The sequence below is a fragment of the Rousettus aegyptiacus genome, unplaced genomic scaffold (genome assembly GCF_014176215.1).
Source record: "Rousettus aegyptiacus isolate mRouAeg1 unplaced genomic scaffold, mRouAeg1.p scaffold_m13_p_16, whole genome shotgun sequence".
NCBI classification, from domain to species: Eukaryota; Metazoa; Chordata; class Mammalia; order Chiroptera; family Pteropodidae; genus Rousettus; species Rousettus aegyptiacus.
The window spans coordinates 16,828,743-16,849,912 of record NW_023416291.1 but is presented as its reverse complement, the minus strand read 5'-3'; the positions used below and the strand labels follow the sequence as shown (position 1 = coordinate 16,849,912).

At 33.3% G+C, this 21,170-nt stretch overlaps 1 protein-coding gene across 3 annotated transcripts in view; it reads left to right on the top strand.

The window, feature by feature from the left end:
* Positions 1 to 21,170, top strand: part of IQCM (IQ motif containing M) — a 412,415-nt gene that overhangs the window by 198,689 nt on the left and 192,556 nt on the right. For all 3 annotated transcript variants that reach the window (XM_016144555.2, XM_036234284.1, XM_036234285.1), the window contains one exon: positions 13,852 to 13,961. In XM_016144555.2, coding sequence (XP_016000041.2) covers positions 13,852 to 13,961 — 110 coding nt within the window. The remainder of the gene's footprint in view (positions 1 to 13,851; positions 13,962 to 21,170) is intronic.

Genomic DNA, 21,170 nt, shown 5'->3' with positions numbered 1-21,170 from the left:
GAATTAATTTTTAACATCTATTCAAAGAATCTATTAAATTACACACCAGTGGGTATGAAAATCGATTTCCTATTTTATGACCCTTCATTTTTATCAGTTTGTGCTAAGCTATGTCCACTGAGAAATACAGTGTATATAAGGGATGTTTCTTTCAAGCATTTCATACATATGGATCTTTTAAACATGAGGTAGCAAAACTATGCAGGCAAAATATGCTATAATTCTATTGCTTATAAACAAATAAATGCCAAGGTGGTTTGACTTGAAGACTCATTGGGACTTAAGCAGTTCTTCAAAGTGCCATTTATTAAATGTCATGGTAATTACTAATACCATAAGTTCTATAAAGCAAATCTCTGAGAGAGCATTTTATGAGGGTGTTTTTTTTTCTCTGTGCTCACTGCTTGGAATATTTCTTCTTGAGTATACACATTGAAATTTATCTTTGTCCATAGGTAGTCCAAGTTTTAATGTTGGTTAATTTACTTACAGTGACTTTTGCACTAATTTTTAGACCATAAAAAGCAAGAACTTATTCTTAAATTTGCTTTTTAAAAAAGGCTATTCCAACTAGACTCACAATCTCTTTTTATACCTAAGGTAGTTTCTCTGGCATAAGTTTTAAGAATTGGAATTAATAATTCATGACCATAGTAAATTAAACATATATTGTAGAATATTTTGCAAGCTTATCTGACTTAAGGAATACAAGTCTAAAGCATAGAAATAAGGATGATTGAATGGAAAGTTTTCTTTTTCTGGATTTCTAATTTTTGAATAAAATTATTCTGTTGTGAAAAAATTTTGTTAAAAATGGAGAAATATTTAAATGACATGCATTTTCTCTTATTGCGTTTTAAAAAAATGAGACTATTTCTCATTTATAAAGAGAAAACAGACTTTTAAAAAGAATTCTTATGTTTTTCATGATTTTAATTACCCTAATTTTTATCTAATTGTATCTGAATGAAAGTTTTTCTAAAATTAATCTGTAGAACATGAATTTTTAAAATGGTATTTATTTATTTTTAAAATTTTCAATGTTTCTGAAACAGCACATAATTAAAAATAGATAAGATTTTGTTTATAATTCTCATACCACAGGTCTTTTAAAAACAATTTACATTAGAATTAAATCGATGTAGAAGAAAATAATAAGTAAATAAAGGAAATTACAGTAGTTTTATTCTTTTCAGTTATAATTATTTCTGTTTTTTCTGTTGGTAGTTCAGGTGACAGCATATTTTATACACAGGAATCACTGACAAATATTTTTTGAGCACCTACTATGCATACTTGGATTGTTGCTAGAGAGACACTGGTAAACATAACAGAAGTTGTTGACTTCGTCATGCTTCTATTCTAGTGGAGAAGATAACAAACAATTTCTGATGCTCTGCTCTAACAGAGGAAGGTTCTGACCTAGGGTTTTACAATATTTTCTGCAGAGCTACAGCGTGAAGTCTTGGTGGGGATTTTGCTTAGCTGAGATTCCTTTACTTTATGTCCAGTTCTATTCTTCCTTTTTCAAAAGAGAACTTGCCAGATAGAAAAGTATTGTTATTCATGTTTTGCTCTGTGGCCTGCTCTGTTTTCCTAATGTTTAGCTATTTAATTCAAACTTTTCTTGGCATTGGAAGAGTTTATGCATTTTGGAATAAATAGATAAAAACCATTTTATTATGAAAAATATAAATACATACAAAAATAAATAATACACATGTACCCGTCACCCAGTTTCAACAATTATGAACTCATGGCCAGTATTATTTCAGTTCTCTTCTCAGGTTAGATTATTTGAAACAAATTCCTTGATATCCAGTCATAAATATGTTTTTCCATTTTGTTATACAATCTAAGGAATCTCTGTTTAATATCACTATCTCATCTAAAAATTAATAATTATTATTATTAACCAATATCCAATAATTGTTTAAATTCCTCATTTTTCATTATATTTTGATAGAGTCTTCATTCACATGAAGATAGAGTTGTTATCTTTTATAGGGATAAAGACATTTGTAATAAGTGTCCATAATGGAAGTGGCAATGTCATTTGAATTTCGAAAGCAAGGAGATGATAATTAAAGTTGTTGTTTTTTTTTTTAATATTTTGAAAACTGAGCATAAAAATTGCTTATGCTAGGTGTATACGAATACAAACAAAGTTTAGACATCAGCCATGTCTTATAAATAAGTTATAGTCTTGTAGTACAGTTAAAACACACAAAAGGTAACCCACAACACAGGCATGAGTTGTGTTCTGTCCCAGTGGTGGAAACAAGTAGTTCTCAGGCTGGCATATCATATCAGTGAGGTGATTGCAAGGCATATTATTTTTAACACTGCAAATACAAAACTTTGAAAATTCTTTAACTTAATAAATAGAGTAGATTCACAATTATTTTTGTATTCATGCCAATCACATTCTTTTTAATTCCAATATGCTTTTATGAGTGAAGAGGAAAAGATGAAGAAGTTACAGCTTGGTCCTGAAAGGTTGGTGCACTTTGGGATGTGTTTTGAAGGTACAGTAGTCAGGTTTCTCCAGAGAAACAGAACCAATAAGATCTCTCTTTCTCTCTCTGTCTCTCCGTCTTTCTCATTATAGATATGTTTGGATACATACCTATTTATAGATATAGATATAGATAGATATAGATTCACCTATATGTATATATTTATCATTTTATATATTTATATAGAGATCTAAATAGATTTTTTCTTCTCTGTCTCTCTCCATATACGATTCCTTAAAATCTCTCTCTTTCTCTCTCCCTCCCTCCTTCTCCCTCTCCCTCCTTGCCGCACAATGTATAGAGAGATTTATTTTAAGGCATAACTCATGCAATTGTAGAGGCTAGCAAGTTCAAATTTGTAGTGTGGGCTGGAAGGCTGGTGACCAGGGAAAAGTTGATGTTGCAACTTAAATTGAAGGTAGTCTGCTGGCATAATTATTTCTTCTTCGGGGAATGTCAATTTTTTATTTTTTATTTTTAAGACCTTCAACTGATTGGGTGAGGCCCACCCATATTATGGAGGGCGATCCGCTTTACTCAAAGCAGATTCAAATATTAATCCAATCTAAAAATATCTGCACAGCAACATCCAGATATCTTGACCAAATATGTGGGCGCTTTGCCCTAGAGAAGTTGACATATAAAATTAACCATCAGAGGTAGAGTCCATGGTATAGGCAAATGCGTGGAGATGAAATATTTTAGGTTAAGGTAAGTAGAAAATTTTAACTAGAGAAGAGACTCATATATAGACATAGTAGTTAGTAAAATCAGCAAGATAAATTAAGAAATGAACTTAATTTTGTTCTCAATTATTCTTAAAGTTGCTGCTAAAATAATACATATTATGTCTCTAGAAAGAACCAGTTTTCTTGAATTTGATCTGTCAATGTGTAGGAGTAAGAAGACAGAGCATCTGCGAATTATTTTATTAGTACAGTCAATTCTCATTTATTAGTAATAATGGCAACAGGGTCCACATGGCTACTGAGCTTAATTGATAACATTTAACACATTAATATTCAGAATTTTCATCATTCACTCAGACTTTTACTTCTATTTTTCACAAGAAGAAGCATTGATTTACGTTTTATCTTCACTTCCTTTATGAGGATGAATGAAAAGACTGTTGATCATGATAATGGGATGTTCTTGTCATTAGCTTATTTTACTAATCTTGTTTGTGAAATTCCCTGTAGCTTTATAGGTCTCTGTGAATCTCTTTAAACTTACATTATTTTTTTTTTAAATAATTCTCTATTGTATTCTGCCTGTAATTTTATTAAGTTCCCAGCAATTATCTATAGTCTATACCTTGCAAGGTGACAAGCTAGCTCTCTGTCAGCTATGACTAGGGGAGTAGAAAAGAGTGGAATGAAACATTTGGAATAAATACACAGACATAAGCAGGGCTGAAATCTGTTCTGTAATTATCCTTTTGTTTTTATCACTGGAGTCTTATTTCCTCCCATGAATGTATTGCTTTAATGAGCTTTTACTAAAGATAATGATACATTAATGAACTTCAATCTTCTGACAAGCCAATCATCAAAGACAGATGGAAATAACTAAAAATTAACAATCTTTCTTAGGGAATTAGAGTCTTGTTTTTATTTTCTAAAAAGGCCAGCTGATTCCAGAATTTGCACAATAATTCTCGCTCATGCATAACCTGTGAATACAACACCAAAGAATTGTGATGAAATATTTTGTAGATAGGATTTGTTTTCTAAAGTTTAGTTATCCTTTTATATTACAAAACAAATATATCTTCATTATAGAACTTCTGGAAAGTCGAATGTTCATGTTTGGCTTCTTATAACTGAAAGAGGGTGGCATGTGCATATTTCCTTTAGGGACCGAGTGTGTAAGTGAAGGCATTGTGGAGAACCAGCCCCTTGCCCCAGCAATCATTCTAGGATCCAGATTTCCCAACACCTGGATCATCAGCCTATTGCGGAGAAAATGTAGAAGTTGCTGAACCTCTCCGCTACAGCCCGCTTCTCTTCAATCATTAACATTTAAACTATTAAAATATAAGGTTTGATTGTGTCAGATTATTTTCGTGTAGTGTAGAGACCAAACCGGGCTGAGTGTGAGTCAAACATGTTTAGTGCACTTAACTGCTCGCTTATGCCCAACTCAGATGTGTTTGCTCCAGCTTCGTGGACTGCTTCCCACCTTCGTCCTCTAGAGCTCAGGCACCGAGCCGGGTTTCACAAGCAAGCCATGGGTTAGGTTCTATGGCAAGTGGTACAAGGAAAAAACAATCAGGATAGCTTCCTCTAAAGGCGGCCGTAGGTGTGTCTGGTACTCGGAGTTTGTGAACCACATACTCCGCCCATTAGGAACAAAAGGAAAAAATAGAATACAGACAGAAATTTGATCAAAACCAGAAGCTATCACTTTCAGGATTTTGATGTATTTTTATTTGGTCCTTTGTTTATGTATTTTTGTTTATAATTAAAAAGTATAAGGAATATAATATTTATAATTATCCATATTATAGTTATATGAAGAAATTCATAAATAAAATTTTTGTTGTTATAAAATAATTCAATTTATGTATATATTATAATTTGCTTAACCAATACCCCATCACTGGACATTTACATTATTTCCAATGTTATTATTGTGCATGGGTCCCATAGAAAAAGACCACACCCAGTTTCAGTGATTTGCTAGGAGGGCCCATGGGATTCAGTATCCAGTCTTATTCACAGCCAGGATTTATTATAGTGAAAGGATACAAAGCAGAATCAGCAAAGGGAAAAAGCACAGAGAGGGAAGTCCAGAACAAACCAGGAGCAAGCTTCCAAAAGTCCTCTTCCAGTGGCATCACATGGATGTGTGTTAATTCCTCTAGTGATGAATCATGGCATGTGTAAAATGTTGTATATTGGGGGAACTCATTAGGAACTCAACACCCAAGGCTTTGTTTGGGGCATGGTCACAAAAGTAATCTTTGCTTAGCATGTACCAATATTTCCGATTTCTAAGAGGAGAGCAAGTATTCTGCATGAACCATATTGTTGGCACAGTCTGGGCATAGTGAGATGCCCTTATCTTTTAGGGAAAGTTTCCCATCAATGTAGTGAACTATTTACCTGCCAAGTTCCAAGATATCAGCCAAGGGTCAGCTTTCCAAGACTGTCTTCCTAAGAATAGCAGTCTCAAGTTCGCTATGTCAGCTCTTTTCTGCACAATTATAAATAGTGCTATGATAAATATCTCCGCTAAAGAATCTTTTGGCATATTTCAGATTATTTCCTTATGAAAGATCCTAGAAATTGATATTATATAAAAATAAGAATATTTAAAAGACTTCTTTTACTGACAAATTGCATACCCAGAAATCTTTTTCATATTTTCATTCACTGAGCATGTATGAGTGTGGACACCAAAACCGTGACTGAAATAAGTAAGATCCATAAGGCCCAAAGATCAATACATAACAAACCTGAAAAGTCATTATTATTATTATTATTATTATTTAAATTTAGAATTAAATTATATGAGACAAACAAAAAAACTAGTTAATTGTTGCTTCCTTTTGTAGTGGTAGCGGGGCACTAAGAACACTCCCATTGAATTATCACTCGATATCCATTTTTCTCATGGATCTCTCTTCCTCTCTCTCTCTCTCTTTCTCTCTCTCTCTCTCTCTCTCTCTTTCTCCCCCTCTCCCCACTCCACTCCCACATCATTTTCATCTCTAAAATACACATCATCTAGTTCATTTTAATATTCATTTGTTCAAAACTATTAGCACATATTCTGTACTAGACATTGTGGTTGTGCAGAGGATAAAACAGTGCAATGGGCACAGTCCCTGCCCTTCTAGAGTCTGTGGTCTGCCGTCAGCATAAGCCTTATTTGTCAAAGTGCTTCTTGGCAAAGATGGCAGGTGAGCTCCATCAAGGGGCATTTTCAGATCATGTATTCTGACAGCTGCTCCTGCATTGTAGAATTGAATCTGTGATAGCCCAGGTACCTGAGCTCCTGCTCTGATCATGAGCCTTTACTGTCTAAGCTTGAGGGCAATGTTTTCCAAAGTTGCTATGGCCAGAACACTCTCTCTCTTACTTCCTGAGAAGGGAATATCCGTTTTGACTCTAAAGATTTTGTGGTTCCCCCAGTCCGTCCCCAGAAACGTTACAGTCATGGAGTACAAATTTAAAGGGTTTTTTTTTTTTTTTACATAATTTTGCCTATTTTTACCTAAAAGTATGTAGTCTTATTTTAAACGTGTTTTCTCTAAAACTGTAATTGTTATAAGTAATTGCAGAACATTAAAAAAAATACAGAACATTATCACAAAAAAAGGTAATCCTTTACTATTGCATTACCCAGAGATACTCCCTGTTAAAATTATGGTGTATTTCCTACAATCTATTTTCAGGTATATTTTTTTCCTTAGTTAAACAATAGAATTCCAAAGAAACACTCAGAGGTGCTTACTAGGATGTAAAGAGAAACTTTGTGGGGGCCAACTCATGATTCTGGTGATTCAATTTGAATTTTTTAAAAGGAGAAAAGTCATTATTTAAGTTCTGTGAAAATGAAATAGGTGTTATATTACTCTTCATTATTTTTGTCTTGTTTACTGGGTCTCTGGGTACATGTTCCAAACATTTAGCTATTGTAACTGCATGAGAAAAAAATACTGATTATTGATTATTGTTTTTGGTAATCATAGGACAAGATTCCATTCCATCTGACTATGAGTGAGTTCGTTTATACCCTAGTAAACAACTAGCTTGGTCCCTGAGAAAATAAAATAAGCGGAAAAGAAATTATGACATAAAGCCTGGCAGGACCAAGCTTTAAGTCCCAGCTACAGGACCCACATGACTTCATGTGGTCCTACTAGAATTGAGTACACTGGTTCCTGGAGGAATGTTAGTACTCATATCATGATTTCTAAATTCTTTTATACTTAATTTTGATTCATCTTGGTCTTCAGATAAGTGTTTGTTAAACAAAAACTCATGATTTCTCTGAGATCGTAGGGCATTGATTTTTTGGTCTGGCCTTTATACATTGAAGACAATTTGGTTAAAAAATTTCTGTTTCACAACTTTTCTTTTCCCTGGAAATTCTGTTGGTGACATTCTATTATCTAATGTTTTTTTTTTTTTCCTGTTGTTTCTTAAAAGAAATTTGAGTTTTATGCCTTTGAGATTTTTTTCTTTCTAAATATGTATGAATTTTCCATAGTCTTATAATTTAAATTTTATTATTCCTGTAATTTTGCAGAATGTACTTGCATACAACTCTCTCTTAATGAATTTTCCCTAAAATTCAGTGAGGCCCAATACTGAGAAGACGTATCATTTTTTAAGCTCAGAAAATTATTTTTCAATATTGTACATTCTCTTTATTTCTAATTGTTCTGGTTTCATCTTCATTAATGTGTATGATTCATTTGATGGGTATTTATTTTTTTCTCTTCTTTAATCTATAATCTTCTCTCTCATAATTTCCATCTTTGGATACTTTATTCTGCATTCTAGGAGTGCTTGCCAAGTCCAGTCATTTGATATTCTGTACTGTCTCTAACATCCCTGCTAATGCTGAAGTACATTTTAATTCTGCCATTGTTTTTTGTTTCCTTATGTTTCTTGCCTTTTTAAAAACTCTCATTTCAATTTTTATTTACCTTACAAATATTATTATTTTTTAAAATCTTAGTTTGTTTTCTCCTTATTGCTTTTAGCCTCTGTTTTAAAGAGTTAACTTGTTATAACAAAGTGAGAATGCCAATATTTTCCTAAAACTTTTTCCTGGGTCTAGTAGAATACTTACAGTCTTTTACTTGATTTTCAGAATTGAAGACAATATTAGTTTCCCATGACTGCTTTAACAATTTACTGCAAACCTGGTAGCTTAAAACAATGTAGATTTATTCTCTTATAGTTCTAGAGGCCAGAAATCCAAAATCAATTTCACTGGACTAAGTCAAGGTGTCCACAGGACTGATTCCTTCTTCAGACTCTAGAGAAGGATCTATTTTCTTGTCTTTTCTAGCTTCTGAAGGAAGGCTGCTTGCATTCCTTGGCTCATGACTTCTTCCTCAAATCACTCCAATCTCTTGCTTCTGTCATCACATTTTTTTTTTTTCTTTTCTTCTGTAGTCAAATCTCCTTGTTTCCTTCTCTCAGGAATACTTGAGAGGATCCACCAGGATAATCCAGAATAATCGTCTCTTCTCAGAATTCTTAATCTAATCACATCTGCAAAGCTCCTATTGTCACATAACAATATTTACAGGTTCCAGTGTTTGGCACTTGAGTATTTTGGGGGCCACTGTTTCTTCAGTCTATCACAGGGACATTTCCTTTTGTGTCGCAGTCACATGGCCTTCAAATTCAGCATGACATGGGCTTGTGCAATTTAATTTGTTTCCTCTTCTGTTAAACTGGGGATACACTCAGCATCCACCTCATAGGGTTATTGTGCTGATTTGATCAGGTAGTGTATGTAAAATATTTAGCAATCTAGGTCCTCAAAAATTTTCACCAGCATAGCCATGACGAATGTAAGCCCCAGTGTGTCTACTCTGGGAGAAATCGGTGTATGCAAAGTGAGTAATTAAAAATAGAACGTGGATTTTTCTCAATCCTGCTGTGTTTACTTGGGTACGTCTCTTAACTTTTTTTTGGTTCTATAGTTGATGAGCTGGTGTCAATGCCCACTTATCCGCTTAATCTCCAGTAACCTACAGACATCCATGTGGAAGAATTCGGCTCTGTTGAGGCAGGGCTTTGTAATTCTACCCCTTCATTCTTTATTATTTTTAGCTATTCAGCACATAAAAATTACAATCCCCATCGTGCATTGTTTTTGAGACCTACCAGTCCTACCCTCTGCTCAGAGCTCTTTGCTTACAGTAATGGGACCATATCAAATCTCGGCACGACAGTCAGGGTTACTTCCTTTCTTAGCTGTTTTCCTGGAGTCGTAGTGTCCAAGTAGACTGTGATAGATGAAGGTTTGGAGAAGGAAGTGGCTTTTTAAAAATAGCACCCGCACTTTGGAGAAATGTTATTTGTTCTTTTTTCCTTACATTTTCCTGGGGAGGTATTAAGTCTCTTTCTAACATCCTTCAGGTGGGCTGGGGGTTTTATTATTATGTAAAGGTCATTGATTGCTTTCCTCAATTCACTTTCAACATCCTAATAAAAGTGCATTTTTTTCTCATCTGCAAATTGGCGAATGGTTAGACTTCATCTTTAATGACCTTGAGATTTTCATCTTTTCCTTTACAGAGTATTTTAGTGGGGCTGTCAAGGGAGCTGCCTTCCAATTGAAGGTAACAAGCTGTATTGAGCCATTTTAAGAATGCTTTTTATTCACTATTAGCTTGGAAGCATCTGACAAACTTGTCCAAATACTTAGCAATTCAGAAAGATGTTATGCAACAATGCTGCAACTGATCTGTGTTATATCCTAAACAGAATGAAGTTCTTATATGTTTTTTTTTTTAACTCACATTAAGCTTATCCTGCTTCTTAATATTTGTTCTATATCTACAAACAACTGATCCCACCAGATAGTCAGATAAAGGATTAACTATATGTCTTATTTGCTGTCACTCAGCACACACTTAAATAAAAGTATTAAATAGGCTGAGCACAAAAGGAGTTATTCATATTTCTTAGATGTTTTATAATATTTGGGAGCCATGAATATTAACTGATGGATATAATACATTAGTCTGTTGAATATTTTTTATTGGATCCTTTTGGAAACAGGTCATTATAAACAAATGAAAGAAGGTAAATAGTTTAAGTAATTTTTTAAATACATATTGTTCATTTTTAACTAAATTATCAATATGAGTTTATTTAAATGGACATTTCAGTCATTGATTCTAAAATTTGAACTAATATAACAGATGGAATTCAGCTGCCCCAGCAAGCTTCTGGGATTTGATTATTCAAGTGATTAAGATGCTATTTGTCAACTCTAGTTTACCACCCCTTTTAATTATATAGATAATCAAACCAAGAACTGCTAATTCTGTCTCCTAACTATTAATTGTTTGTAATTACCTACAGATTAAAACTGCATGTGCAATTAACTCAAAGAATTAATTGTTACAAGGGAATTGATAAAAGAGAAACAGAATAAACTTGGCATAAAAGAGGCCCTAGGGACAGAGGACCACTGAACCCAGCGGTGTCTTGGGCTCTATCACGTCCTGATAAAGAGACATTGTACTTGTATTTGGATTTCTTCAGCTCTGTCGGAGGCAGTTGCATAGACTATTTCTCATGAACATTTTGTTTCTGAAATAGAACATTTGAGAAGTTTGAACTTCTATTGTTTTTGCATCTTTTGCTGATACTCAGGTGACTTGAACAAATGTATATGCATTTGCAATATGGAGAAAATTTTTGTCACTACAAAGATTGCAGAAAGATGAATTTTTCCTTTCTTCCTCTTTCCCTTCTTTCTTTCCTTATTCTCTTGGCAATATCACAATAGTATACAACCTTATCAGTTTTCTGTGTCATCTGAGTAATTCAAGTTTCTGAAACAAGTATGTTTATTAGACTTTAGAAATATCTCTCACCTGTGTAATAATTGGCTCATTGTTAACTAAACACATTGTTTTTTTAAAAAAGGAAATAAAATAAAAAGTCATGTTCATGAAATGAATCTAGAAACTATTACCAGTATAAAACATTAAGATAATGCTAGAAAGTGAGGGAAGATGGTCTGGTGGAAAATATTTGGTCTAAAAAAAAAAAAGTGGAGTTTAAAAATCAGTTTTTAAAGCTTTTCCATTCCTTTAGATATTTATGTCACTTGCAATGGATGAGGTCTTTTGCTCTTAACGGGTTCACTCATTGGCCTTTCAATCAATGCCACATTAGTCCAGGAGCATACATTGGACATATGCTTGGGGCACAGCATTGTATTCAGTTTTTGCAGAGAATACAAAACAAGTGAAAGACTTTCAAGTCTAGATGGGGAGGGCAGGGAGGTAAGATACACAGAAGACAACAAATATCATGAACTAGTGGTATAGTACTATCCTTCAAAAACCGTCTAAATAAGAATCGAGAAAATGAAAAGCAGGAAGACATCAGTATGGGTAATTATTTAAGAGAATTTTTTTATTTTCAAAGTTAGCTGCTATTTAGCTAATAACTCCTTCTTGACCTGATGGAACCATTTTGGTTTCTTTCTAAATTTCGATACTGCATTTTTACCAGATTTGTTTAATCTCAGAGTATTTTATTCCATACTGCTGGCTGATAAACTGGAATTACTGAAACAATTTCTTATTTTTTCATCTATCATTATACAGCCTACTCTTGTTTCTGCCCCCCCCCCCCACCCCGCCTCTCCCTCTCTCTCACACCAATACATCCCTAGAATTCAGAAGCGTTTCTCTGTGGCATTATCTGTGAAGGTTGTTGGCTCCACGATGGTTTTGTTAAGATTTAGTTTGATGTATGACTTCAGTCTTCCTCAAACTATCAGCTTATAACTTTCGACTGACTTTGAAGAATAAACCAGAATTTGTGGCATGTCACCTTCTGTGCCTGGCTTCTCAGGAGGAGTCATTAGCATAACATCAGTGTGTGAATGATTACCTTGAGGATTTTAGTGGAGGCTTTACTGCTTCCTGAAGTGGAAAAGTTATAGCTATATTTTCCAGTCTGATACCTATATACTGCAGAAAATAATGCATGGCCTTCTCCACTACATGAGTCTTGTTTTGTGGGTAAACAAGATAAAATACTTGAAATACTCTGGGCTCTCCTGGTAAAATAAGTTGTATAGAATTTAGTTTCATTTTGGGTTGGGCTCTTCAGTGATCAGGAAGAGTCCCTTTTGCCTGAAGCTAATTCTTGTTCAACAGTGTTTATGTAACTACCTTGATCGAATTGCAAATGAACTAGAAACACAGGGCAGTTCCTCATAAGACATTGTCCTTATCCTGGAAGAGTTCATACATTTATAAAAGAGTTTGGAAAAAGAAGCCAATTATTTAAAATATCTGAGACTACTTATTGTAGAAGTTAATTAAGAAAAATGGGTGGGCCAGATAGAGACAGTGCTAGTGAGTCAATGAGTGCTTCAAATTAGTTTAAAAGCTTCATAAGAAATGTGAGGGCTTACAGTTCTCTAAGTACTCTTATGCTATCCTTTTATATGTCCCTGAGTTTATAAAAGTCCTCAATTAAAGTGTAACATGTATGGCTGTTTGCTATTCTCATCTTGAATACTGATATTTTCAGTTTCTCTTTTATGTTCTATTATTGACATTTGCTTCCATTAAAGAATTCCATTTGTTTATTGAATTGTGATTGAAATATACAATTTATCATGTAACCGCTTCTAGAGATATTCCCTATTTGATAGAGAGCAGGGACTCTTTTTGAGAAATGGAAAAAATACATATAAAATTAAAATGGGGTAGGTTGTACATATAATTTGATTAGGATGTCTCTGAGATAGTATCAATTTTTTTATTATTTTATATTATTACTCTGCCTCTTTCTAGGGCACTTAACTGATGATCCTGTAAATAAGTTGAAGCAATGAAATAAAATAATTTATTGCTTTTTAGTTTTCTCCAAATTTATATGAAATAAACCAGTCCATGGATAACTCTATTAAAATGAAAATTTCAGGAAAGAATACATGTATATTATTTACTAGAAAGAAAAATAGAAATGTAAAAATAGTTTGATTCATTTGGATGACAAGATTAAACTGAAATTTTCCCTTTTAAAAATGATATTGCTAAGAAATAAACAAATCTTAAATCTCCTCCTCATCATTAAAAAAAAGTTTTCTACAGAAATTCTCTTTAACAACAGCCTGAGACAGAAGAAATATATGGGTATATGCTGGCTAACCTTTTTCTCTTTCAACCTATTTACCTTAAGTACTTTGTGATTTCAAAACTTGTGCCTTCATAATAATTCTGAATTTTCTTTTCAAGTACTTATGTAACAGGGAGAGCAGGTTTTTCTATGATTTTGCTTTAAGCCTCCTTTAAAGAAAGAAGTCAATGTTCTCGAAAAAAAGGGGGTCGAAAGAAGGAAGCTATTAGTTTTCTGATGGGCATTCTGTCCGCAATAAAAACATCGTAGCTTTATTTTATGATGAAGCCAATTAATGGAAGGCTCTCTCTGCGATGCTATCGCTTCTTCATTTCTCTCTGATTAGATGACAAGATGAGGTTTGATACAGAATAATTGGGCTATAAAAATGATTTACTTCCCTCTTTGTAACATTAAGCAGTATGATCAGTGTACTTTTTCTGGATAAATATTGTTTTAACCTATACTGATATTTCTAACAGACAAAGCATTCTATGATTGGAGAAAAATTGTGCCATTAAAGTCTGCCCGTTTGGCTCATGAATCCAGCTTCCACAGTTTCTCTGGATCATCATTTCGGGAATATTGTACTGTAAGTATTTTTAAAACTGGACATAGAGTTGAAGTATCATTTTTTCGGGCGGATTATTGGGTTAATTTTGATATCACATGTGCGATTTTACTTTAGACCTACTTTATTCCTTAAACGATTCTTGATTGAAATTCTTCCCTCTGTTCTTAAGCAGTGCTTTCATTCTGTTATATCCTATGTAAAACTTGCTGATCACTTTTACTTTTAAATATACATATTAATTTTTATTTGAAGAGCATCAATAGCCCAAATAATCATCACAATGCTTTGCCCCAAATGTGATTGCAATTTTTTTTAATCGTGCCTAGACTATCAAGAAAATATAATGGAGACCAGTGGAGAATGAAGACATCTGTTAGGAGTGTGACAATCAGAGGACTAAAAAGTCCAAGGGCAATTTTGTGACCGTACGTTGATGGCTCTGTGAATGAGGTTCCTCTAAACTGGGATAAGGGAATCTGTGACCACATCACAGTCCCACCCACACGAAGTCATATTCAAAAGTGGAGGGTTAGGTTAATAAATAGGGTACTTTTAAATTTGTGGTTTTGGATCAAATTTACTTTTACAGAGAAAAATCTTAACCTACACTTCTCATTTATTTTATTATAAAAGACCTGCTGGATTTCCTTTCGGAAGCTACTTCATTGTCTTTCTTTACCGAATCATATTGACCCTTTATTCTAAGGTGTTCTCATCTGAGGAAGATATTTGAGGGGCGCGAGGCCCATCTGCATTAGTAGTAGTACCCACGACAGTTCTAGTTCTACAGTTGCCAGTCAGCCTAAGCATTCTTTTTGAGATAAGCTGGAGGGTGATTGTTACCAAAACCTGGATGAAAGAATGAAAAGTTGAATACAGAGAGTATTTGAGCAGATATTAGGTACAAGGAGTGAACAGGCTGTGTCCGCCCTGGGGAATCCCCCCTTCCCCAACCTCCTGGGAAGCTAGGTCCGCTTGTTCTCTAGTAAAGGGAACATTAACTAATTTCTTAAAAAGTAATGAAAGAGAACAAACTGTAAAAAGGCAGCCAGAAAAGGCAAACATCTGTTACTGAACATGTCTCCCTTGACTTCCTTTTAATGTTCTTAGGAATAAATTTATGAACTAGGGAAGGTTCACCACTAATTAGCTTGTTTTCATCAAACAAAATGCACCAAAGATGTTGAATATGAATGAAAACTTTAGTAGTGATAATAAGTAGACATAGAAAATGCCAGTGGACATAGGAAATGCTGGTATGCAAGATTATGGTCGAGGCTTTGGATATTGCTGTGCCTATTAATATTGTATTGACTTAGATGTGCTGCAATTTGGTTTTTTTAAATGACCTTTAAATAATGTTTAAAAAGTCATGTATATTCATTAAACAGTAGATGGATTAGGTACAGTTTTCTCTTTAGTTATATAACTTTAGGCTACTAAGATATTAGATGTATTCAGAATAACAATAAAGAGCTACTCAAAGGCAACATTTTGTAGTAGAAGCAACAGTAGTAATACTTGTACTTTATAGTAGTTGTGCAGACCCATAATACTTTATTCAAAATTCGTGTGGCCAGATGTATTTTGGAATTCAGAAAATTTGCAACTTAGAAAGATAAGAAGATAAGTGGGTCTGCAATCAAACTTGTAATTGAAACATGTTAATATTATGCAGTAAAGTGTAAGAATATTTTCAAAAAGTGCGAGAATAAGATCCACTATATAGGCCTCTGTTGGTTGGTTCAACTTGGGTTTTTCTACCTAAGGTCAGGTGAATTAAATTTTGCCTCCATATGCATTAAGGACAATTTGTTGATTTTCAAAGCTTTTTGGATTTCTAAGCCACAAGTAGAACTAGCATTAGTAATAATGGTGGGGAAGATACGGAGTTAAGGACACACACACACATATTGCTGGTTGCACAGGAAAACATCATGATTGTATATTCATTGTTCTTGATTTCTGGTGCAAGATATCCTGGAATTGTGGAAGGTCCGTGTTTATGTGATTCCCAGTGGCAGAAGCAGGCAGATGTGATAATACATCTCTGAAGGATGTTGCCTCCTGTGAGAGACCTAAAAAAGCACCACTTTATCATATATTCTAACTTGACAGTACATTATGTAGCCCTTTATTGGTTTATTCCTGTCCTTCCTCACTAAAATGTCAGCTCCACAGGCTGAAGGTGTTTTAGATCACTGATACAGCCCCAGTGCCTAGAATAATTTCTATCATAAAGTAGAGGTTCAGAAAATGTTGCTGAATAAGAGGCTGCTTGACATTTCCTCTAAAATGAACACAAAAGAGATTCAAGTTCTCAAAGCAGTGAAAAACACAGCCATGATATTATTTGGAAGAAGAAAAAAAAATAAGGATGCTGCATAAACATTGTTATAATTAATTTGTTTCTATATTGACCAAAAAGAGCTGTCCAGTCTTTAATTATTTATTCTGAAATAGACTTTTTCTCCATTCTTCTTATCTGGAATTACTGACCACTCTCATTTTTTCAGCCAGTTAGTTCTCTTGTTGATTTCGCTTTTTCTTTTTTCTAACCACCTCCAACACTCTCATTAGAAGACCCGTTTGAGACTGCAGGCAGGGCAACTTTCATTGGCTAGCCGCAGAGGAATAACCCATCCCAGGGACACATACCCAAAACTTTGAGTCATAGTGGATCCTGGTATTGATGACTAGGTTACAGATGGTAAAACCTGGTTGGTAATAATCAGGAGGCTACGCCCACTCTCATTCAGTTATGGTTTAGAGAGTTATCAGATAACAGAGATTCTATCAGTGACAAGAGACAGTTTCTGAATTCTGTCTTCAGTGATTGAGTCATAATCTGATTCTGATTTTATACTTGAACCAAATGTAGGAGTAACTTTTTAAATCTCAAATTTTTTTAGGTTTTTGTATTTTACTTCCTCAATTCTTCCTATACCTGTTACCATATATTTATGATAATCTCACAGTCCTACAATGTTTGTCTTTTACCAGTGTTAACATACTTTTTTTAAATTATGCTTGCAATCAATGCATACATTTTGAAAAAAACTTGGATGAGCCAAAAATAAGGAGGAAATCAATCATACTTATTATAACAACAAATCTTTATAACCTTATTTTTTCTTTTCAAAATACATTCTGAACATTTTTCCTTATTGATTAATACATTTAGCATCGAATCAATGGCAGCAATATTTCATCTATGAATATAACTCATTTTTTGGTTATTTTGGCCATCGAACAAAGCTTTAATGAAATATGGTGTACTATATTTGTAGTTTAATGTTCATGCATATTCTTAATTTCCTTAGGAAAAATTCCTTGAAGTGAAACTGTTTGTATGCCTCCCCCCCTTTTATTAAATATTGTTAAAATATCTTCCAAAGAAGTGTTGGTTTTGGATTTTTTCATAGATTTTTATTGCTTCTTCTACCTCAAATAGAAGTACACAAAGAAAAAACAAACTAATAACCAACTAAAATTAGATAATCATATATGGAATAGGTTTGGTATAATATAACCGGATTATAGTAAGAGCTGATTATAGCAATTTATAGTATTATATACATACAAATAATTATACCTATAATTAATATCTTTATTGTTAAAGAATTCATTAAAATCTTTTCATGAAGAATTTATGATAGGTTATAAAATATATACAACATAAAATATTATATAAGTTAAGAAATCAGCATTTATGGAAAAGAGAGTAGAAAAGATAAAGTTAAAATTTAGTTAGGTATTCGAATTCATAAGAAAGCCACAGATTCATCTGTGGTTGTCTTAGCAGCTAATAAAAGATGATATAATTGTTGTCACTCGATTCAGAGTATTTCCATAATATAAACGATAACTAGAAAAATATACAAAGCAGATGATTATAGAGAGGTTACTGTAAAATAAATATGGTATATAATGTACTAAAAAGATACTTTCAGAAAACTACAGTTGACCCTAAACAACATGGGGTTAGACCTTCAAGCAGTCAAAAGTCCAAGTATAACTTTTGACTCCACAAAAACTTAACTACTAATACCCTACCATTGACTGGAAGCTTCACCAATAACTTAAATGGTAAATTAGCACATAATTAATATGTTATATGTATTATATATATGCATTCTTATAATAAACTAAGCTAGAGAAAAAAATATTATTAAGAAAATCATAGGGAAGATAAAATACATTTACAGTATTGAATAAAATCTGTGTGTAAGTGGACCTATACAGATTAGACTGGTATTGTTCAAGGGGCAACTGTACATATTGACCCTCATTTTAATTATAAGACCAAAACACAATTTGGTGAAAGTACTTTTATGGGTTGGAGGATTTGGGGAGGTGTGTGGGTTGTTGTGGTGGAGGTGATGTGGAAGCAATATGGTTCTAGTGTTCAGTTCTCTGCAGGTTTAGTTTAAATCGGAGACAAGTTTTGGGATATCTTGAGGAGTTGGGGAATATCCTTCAGGCCCCTCACACTGTATGAATCACAGGCATTATCATCTGGAATCTTGTTACAAATGTGGACTCTCAGGACCCACCCCAAATCTATTGAATCAGAATCTGTATTTGAACAAGCTCAGTAGTAATTTATAAGCATATTGAAGTTTGAAGAATACTGTTTTAGATAATTCCTCATAATATTTTACCTTTTAAGTGAACTTTTAATAAAAAGTGACAAGGTATACAAGGTAAATTTTTTTTTTTTTCTGACAAATACCTGAAGCAGATATTCTGTGTTAGAGTTATGTAGTGAGATGGGAACACTTTTTTGTGTGTGTGAAAATTGAATGAGATTACAATCAATCAAAGATATCAGAAACACATTCTCAGATAATGAAATAGAATTACAGTGAATGTCAAAATTGGCCTGGGAAATATGCCAGATATTTTGATAACAAAGCTTCCACTCAAATGGATTAATCTGGACAATTTCAGTAAGCTGACATATCCATCCAAGTACATTCTGAGTCTCTAAGAATTAGGTCTTAGTGATTTATAAGCACATTAAAGTTTAAGAAGCACTATTTTATCTAATTCCTTACGAAAGTCCTTCAAACAAGGAGTGCTAGTCAAGTTGTAGGTAGGGGCTGGGCACCCTTTTATCCTGATACATTTGATTGGTAGTTCTAAATTGAGTAGTTCCTACTGACTTCCTACAAAATCATTGGCTTTTTTCTAAAGAAATAAAAGTGGAAACAATATTGTTGAGTGGTGATCAATTAAATAGCTAAAGTCAACCATGATACTGTCTTGTTCACCGTGTTCTATAATCATAGATTAAAAATTTTCTGTGTATTACCAATTTCACCTGAACAAAATAGTGTATGAAGTCTGAATCCCAACTACCTCCTACTTGTGTAATCAAGGTAAAGATATTAAATTTCTCAACTTTTTTAGAAAAAATGGGAATTAAAATACCTATTTTACAGAGTCTTGGTTAAGAGAGGAAAAAAATACATAAAGCACATACTAGATTCTAATTATTAGTCAAAAGAACTTAGTTCTATAATGCAATTTCCAATCTACCACACAGTATATAAATTTAATGATGACGAATTCACCATTAACAGTTGTTTCACATTCAAATAAATCCCAAACTAATATACAATTAAAAAGGACTGAACTAAAATTTTTAAAATATTTTTGAGTTTATACTTGAATTATTTAGTAATAAATTAACTAGCTGGGAGGTTCCCCTAAATACAAATGCATATTCAAAATCAAATAAGCACCTTGTGTATAGTTAAGTATCAACTTCAACATTAACATAAACACAAGAGATTAAAATGTCTCCAAATTGTAAAACAGAAACTCATTTTCTATATTTGAACTTTTAATACTAGCTGATTAAAAAAAATCAGCCATATGCATTTACAGATTCATACACTTTAAAATTTCAGAATAAAAAAGCTCATACCTGCTGTTAGCATTCTTGAATTTTAGAATTTTCAAGAACATGCACAAACCACAGGAGAGATTTGAAACCGTGTAACCTTCTAGGAAGTTGTGATATACCTGGAAACCCAAAGGTTCAACAGAAATCTTTGCATTCTTCTCTTTCTGGAGGAGAGAGGCAGTTATTGCAAGCTAAGGAATTTTTCTACCTTATTTTTAAAATTTCTATATTTACATAGCAATTATGCAAAACAGTATATTTTACATCTATGCATCTATATATTAAAGAATAATACTAAAACAAATACAAGACTTTAGGAATAGAACTCTATTGTGTTTTTTTCTTTTCTTGCTTCTCTTTATAATTTTAACACATGTACACATATCCCTAATTAGTATTTTTTTCACTTTACTTGTTTTTAATTTTATCTATATGGAATCATAATGTCTTCTCTCTCTTTCTGCTCAACAATGTATGTTCTAGATCCATCAATCTTCATAAATGTTGATGTGGTCCCTCACGATTTATTTATTTCAGTGATGCACAACATCCCATAGAATGATTACACTATAATTTAATTATCTATTTGCTGAGAAAGATTTGACTTTTTAAAAATTATCTTACTATAAACAATTCTGATAATTCTTTTACATGTCCTCTAAAGTGTAGGTGTGAGAGTTTCTCTAGGGCAAGAATTCCTAGCAGCCATATAAAACTGCATCCTGTTGTACCAAGAACAGGTTATATAGATGCCAGAATATTGGTCACTTCAGCCCTGTAGGCAGGTAGGCAAGGCCTGGGCATGGGAGCTCAGTAACGGATCACTGACTGCCTGAATAATTGATTGCCTCTAGCCACAAGCAGCCTGGAGTAGAATGGATACGCTGGCCAACGGGCATAAGTTCAATTTTACCAGGCGATAGCAGTTTTCAATTCCCAGCAGCAGTTTTGAGAGTCCCCATTGCTTTATATATTTGGCAACACTAAATATGTCAAAATTTTAACCTTTGCCAACTTGGTGGGTATGAAATATTTCTTTCTGATTTTAATTTGTATTTTCCTAATGACAAATAAGGCTAAGAATTTTGTTCACATATTCCCAGGGCACCATTACTTCTTCTTTGTGACCATTATAGAGTTACATTTAAAAAATGTGTTTAGATGCATTTCTGCCCTTTTTATTTTGTACTCTTTATTTGTTCTTTCTATTTTATCTATTTTTTTTCCTCCTTTGTTGTCTTTTTTGGAAATTAATTGACACATTTTCCCCTCTTGTTCCATTTTTCCTAGTACTAGTTTGGCATTTTACTAGT